We start from the raw sequence: 4,781 nt of genomic DNA on the forward strand, positions 1-4,781 counted from the left end.
GTGTCGAGTTTGTTTTGGGTTTCGTGTCATGACAATTTTTGCTACATGTAGATGTTACTCGTTTCGGTTGTCCGGAGTGGAATGGTGAAAACGTGTGGGAGGACGACGTGTCAGCCCCCAAGACGCGTGAATACCGCTCCCACCTTCGGTGGGTTGACTGTGGCGTCCTTTCGGAGACGGGATGAGACACTTGATCTAATTGGTTATTTCTCTTTTGACCATTGCATGCGACCGTTTGTTACATTAAAAAAATTATTTAATTACTATAATTTTTTCTATATATAACATTCTTTTTTTCATTTCAAACACACAAACTCTTTCAACACAAACACACATATTCACCAAAAAAATATTCTTTCCTCACATATTTTTATGAATCCAAACTAAAATACTCCAAACACTTCAAATGATCCATTAGCGAATCTTAGCTACATGCAATTGATATCATCTCCGATTCAACAATAATCTCTATTCACCAATCTTCCAAACCACCCACACTACTACCAACAACAACAACTACCATAATTCATTCAATCTTAATTTCGAGTCTTTCAACAACAACCTTCTCCGTAATTTCAACCACAAACTTCCCAACGTCAACAAACTTCACAACCATCTCAAGTTCCATTATGTCAATCTCAACCTATAAACCTTGACGACGACGACGAACGGATTGAAGAAACACAATCAAGTCGTAGAAGACAAAAAAAATCAAAATATCCAAAGAAAAAGAAAAGTACGCAATGGACCGAGGAGGAGGAGGAAACTTTAGCTAAAACTTAGATTTTTATATCACAAGACGAGGATGCCGGCAACGCGCAAAAGGGTCAAAGCTTTTGGAATCGTGTTTTAGACCACTTTCATGCGTTATTAGGAAGACAAACGAGTCGAGTATACGACTCGGTCAATGCAAAATAGCGTGACCTTCGAGCGACTTGCACCAAATTTAACGACGTATTTGAAAATCATAAAAATATGCATAGAAGTGACAGCAATGATTTCAACATTTTATTAACCGCGTTGTACCAATACAAAATTACCAACAATGGTAAATCATTTTCCAACCAAAAAACGTGGAAAGTTTGTCGCAATGGTCCAAAATAGGTCCTTTATTCGGATACGGCATATTCGGGATCTATCACCGGCTCCAACAAAAAGCCGAGAACATCTGAGTCGGATATTGGTGTTAACCTCGACCTCAATGATGAGTTCGACGCCATCGAGAGGGAGGGTCCACCGGACATCCAACTTCGTCGACCACCGGGAAGGGACAAAGCAAAAAAGGGGGACGTCTTCTAGCGGAAAATCAACCAACGAGGACATATTAGCAGAGAAAATAGACAAAACTCTAAATTTTTTAGAAAAAAAATTTGAATCAACGGAGGAAGCTCGTAGGCGACAATTGACACTCACCGATCTTCAAATTATAAACACGGTGCCGTAACCGAATTTCGACCCGGAAAATTTAAGACTGCTTTTAAAAATTCAACAAGAGGTTCTCCACAAATATCACAACTAGATTCTATGTTTTTTTTATGCTTTTTAGTAATTTAAGCTTAATTTTCTATCTTATTTTAATGTTTTTTTCAGTATTTTAGTTTTTATTTTCTATGTTTTATGTTTTTTTTAGTAATTTAGGTTTAATATTCTATTTTTTAGGTTTAATTTTGTATGTTTTTTAATTAATGTAATGTGGTTTCAATTAATGTAAAATATTTTATTATGTTTTATTTAATTTAATCATAAATCAAAATAAAAAAAAAATGAAAAAAGAAAGTTGTAGAGTGGTAACCATTTCCTATATCTAATGGATTGGTTGTGCAGCTGACATGTTGTGGAGATGAAAACACTTTTTTGATGGGTTGATAATGACTACTCCTCGTAGCCTTACAGACTATTACGATTGAGAAATAATTATTGGTCTCGAATCATCATTAGTGTAGTTATTCAGCTGAATAACACTTTGATAGTCACTTTTTTTTGTGTTGGCTCTTTTGAAGATTTGAAAATGACATGATTTTTGCGTTAGTCGAACCACAAAAATATATTATTTGTTGGGGCATTTTATTGTTTCATAAATTTAGATTTCTACGTAGATTAAGAAAGTGAAAATTAGATTGGTTGGATTGGGTTAAATTTTTGTATTTATTTCCTAGCATCTTGATGGGTTTTTTCATTGGAATGTGTCGATGTTAAAAAAGAAAGCAACCTCTGATTTGGGTTTAAAGTTTAAATAACATTTTTATTTAAGAATAATAGTGTAACTTAATTAGATAAATATAAAATCTTCATGACTTAAATCATTATCAATAACCACTTATTTATCATGCATATCTGTTATGTTATTTAAGACAAAAGGTTTCTAAAAATAAAATAAATTGTAATATTCGTCTCCTTTCTTGATATAATAGTACATGTGTGACAGTGTGAACATGTGCTGATGGGCCGAGCTGTTTCGTTTCGGCTTTTAACGTAAAATTGAAACTAAATCATAATTGTTAAGTACTTAAGTTTGTTTGTTTTTTTTTTCTTTTTTAAATTCATATTTCTACTTATAATAAAATCCTATACAAATATGAACTAAGAATGATACATCTAATTCAGATATATTACTGAATAGCTATTAGTTCACAAATTATAATATTTTAGATAATCTAAACACCATAGTTTAATAACAAAAGGGTCCATTTAAATTTTTTTCGATTTAAAAAAAAAAAATCCTCACAGAAAGTTACCAATACACGCTAAAATGAGCATCGTAAAATACAATTACACCAAAAAAAAAAGAATAATAAACCAAAGAAACTAAATAAAAAACAGCAAAAAAGTAACGAAAGAATAGGGAAGGGGATGCAAAATAAGAAAATACAAAAAAATGGCAATTGAATTATTGTTAATATTTAGATATATTCTTTGCGCTCTATATATGTTTTAATGTTTTCCTCACATTTTGGAATTTCTTTTTTCAAGATTTCCAACTGTTATAATAATTTCCAGTTTTACCCTTTTTTCAGAATTAGGATCTCTTCAGGTCCCATCATGACATGTAAACTTCAATGCTAGAGCTTCTGAAGGAAAGACACAAAGGGCACGACTGAACGACGTCGTCACACTCTGTACAGACGCACAGATGCCGACACGGCAACAGCACTACCGATGCGATCCGTTTTCCACACGCCTTACATCCGGGTCCACTCACCACCACGACTCGTTCTGGGTCAATGTACGACGACTCGGCATCCTCCGCATCACCCGCCGCCACCTCCTCACCTTGTGACACACACCCTCCTACGCCGGTAACAATTGCTTGCTGCAGCTGTGCCTGCAACGCCGCCGCGACCGCCTCCTGTGCCCTCGCCTTCGCCTGCCAAACGTTCGCCTCCGCGCTAAGTTGCGATGCTCGAGCTTCAAGTTCGGCGTTCCGCCGAAAGGCTTTCTCTGCCACCGCCTCCTTGTCCTTTATCATCCGCGACGCTGAATCCTTCGCCGCCCCGATCAGAGAAGTGTAGTGCCTTTGCCTCTTCTCTGCTAAATTCCGCCTGAACTCTTCTCCCTAGGGATACTGAATTTCAGCTACCAATTTGCTATTGATAAAAAAACGACGAATATATTTTACTTTTTAACGGGTTCTTACCTGGGATTGAAGATAATTGTCGATTTCATCTCGTTGTTGGTTGATTAGGTTGGTTAGGTCTTCTGAAAACACGGATACAATACCAGAGGATTGAGGAGAAAAGGAGTGTTGTTGATGGTGGTGGTCATTGAAAGCCAGTCGGAGTCCAGTAGATACATCAATATTTCGTGATTGATCAATTTGGGAAACATCCATGAGTTGATTACCATGACCATGAGATTGTTGTTGATGGATATTAGACATATAATAATTCATAACATCTTCTCTTCCTCTTTTTCTTTGATTCGTAGTATAATTCCCGACTGTAACAGCAAAAGAAACCGTTATATATTCAAATGTGATTGATAAAATCATATTCAGCTTTATTGTATGGAAAAAGCGTACATACGGATAGATGAAGATTCACATACATACCTGGAAAATTGTTGAATAAGGTGTTATTGAGAGATTGATGATCATTATTAGTCCCTACTCCGCCACCACAACCAACTCCGCCGCCTGATTGTGGTGGCAAAGGATACTTATTTCCATTTTGGGTAGCTTTCCCTTCTTGTATGGACATGGTTCTGCATGATAAAACGGGCTTCTTTTTCATGATTCTGTTTCAATCCGATCTCATAATTATATGGATCGATGGATAGAGGATCAAACCTGTTAAGAAGGAGAATATTTGATGAACATTGAGCTTGAACCGCCATTGTTGTACCTGATTTGATGTATGTTTGGAGTTTGGAGTGGTGTGATGGAAAGAGAAAGAGAAAGAGAAAGAGAGCTGGGTTAATAAATGGCAGCACAAAAACGCATGATATGGAAGATGAAGGTGCTGGTACCCTATTCAAAACATATTGGGCGGAGTCTTCAATGTATTTCTTTAAATCAATCAAAATATTAATTTTTCAAGCAAGAATATATCACTCAAATTTACTTCATATCATATTTACTTTTAAGGCTATTATTTTGACAAAGGTGTTATTGTACGTATTCCTTTATTATTACCAGGTCCAATTATACGTATCTCTCTATTATCGATCGTATTTTTTATATCAGTTAGTTACATCAAAATAGGCTCCATTAAATCAACATTTTTATTTATTGTACCATCTAATTTGTTTGTTGTTTGTTTTTTGTCTTTTCTTTTACCATTGAG

At 35.5% G+C, this 4,781-nt stretch overlaps 1 protein-coding gene across 1 annotated transcript; it reads right to left on the reverse strand.

The window, feature by feature from the left end:
* Positions 1-2,866: 2,866 nt before the first annotated feature.
* On the reverse strand, positions 2,867-4,498 carry LOC145091664 (BOI-related E3 ubiquitin-protein ligase 1-like). Its single transcript, XM_079029433.1, has 4 exons — positions 4,286-4,498; positions 4,049-4,200; positions 3,635-3,936; positions 2,867-3,553 (listed from the first exon to the last, which is right to left on the reverse strand). Exons 1-4 carry the CDS (start codon positions 4,330-4,332, stop codon positions 3,038-3,040), a joined length of 1,017 nt encoding a protein of 338 aa, XP_078885559.1. The 5' UTR covers positions 4,333-4,498; the 3' UTR covers positions 2,867-3,037.
* Positions 4,499-4,781: the final 283 nt, after the last annotated feature.

This window comes from Lactuca serriola, chromosome 3, assembly GCF_051521515.1.
Source record: "Lactuca serriola cultivar US96UC23 chromosome 3, Lser_US96UC23_V15, whole genome shotgun sequence".
In the NCBI taxonomy this organism is placed as follows: Eukaryota; Viridiplantae; Streptophyta; class Magnoliopsida; order Asterales; family Asteraceae; genus Lactuca; species Lactuca serriola.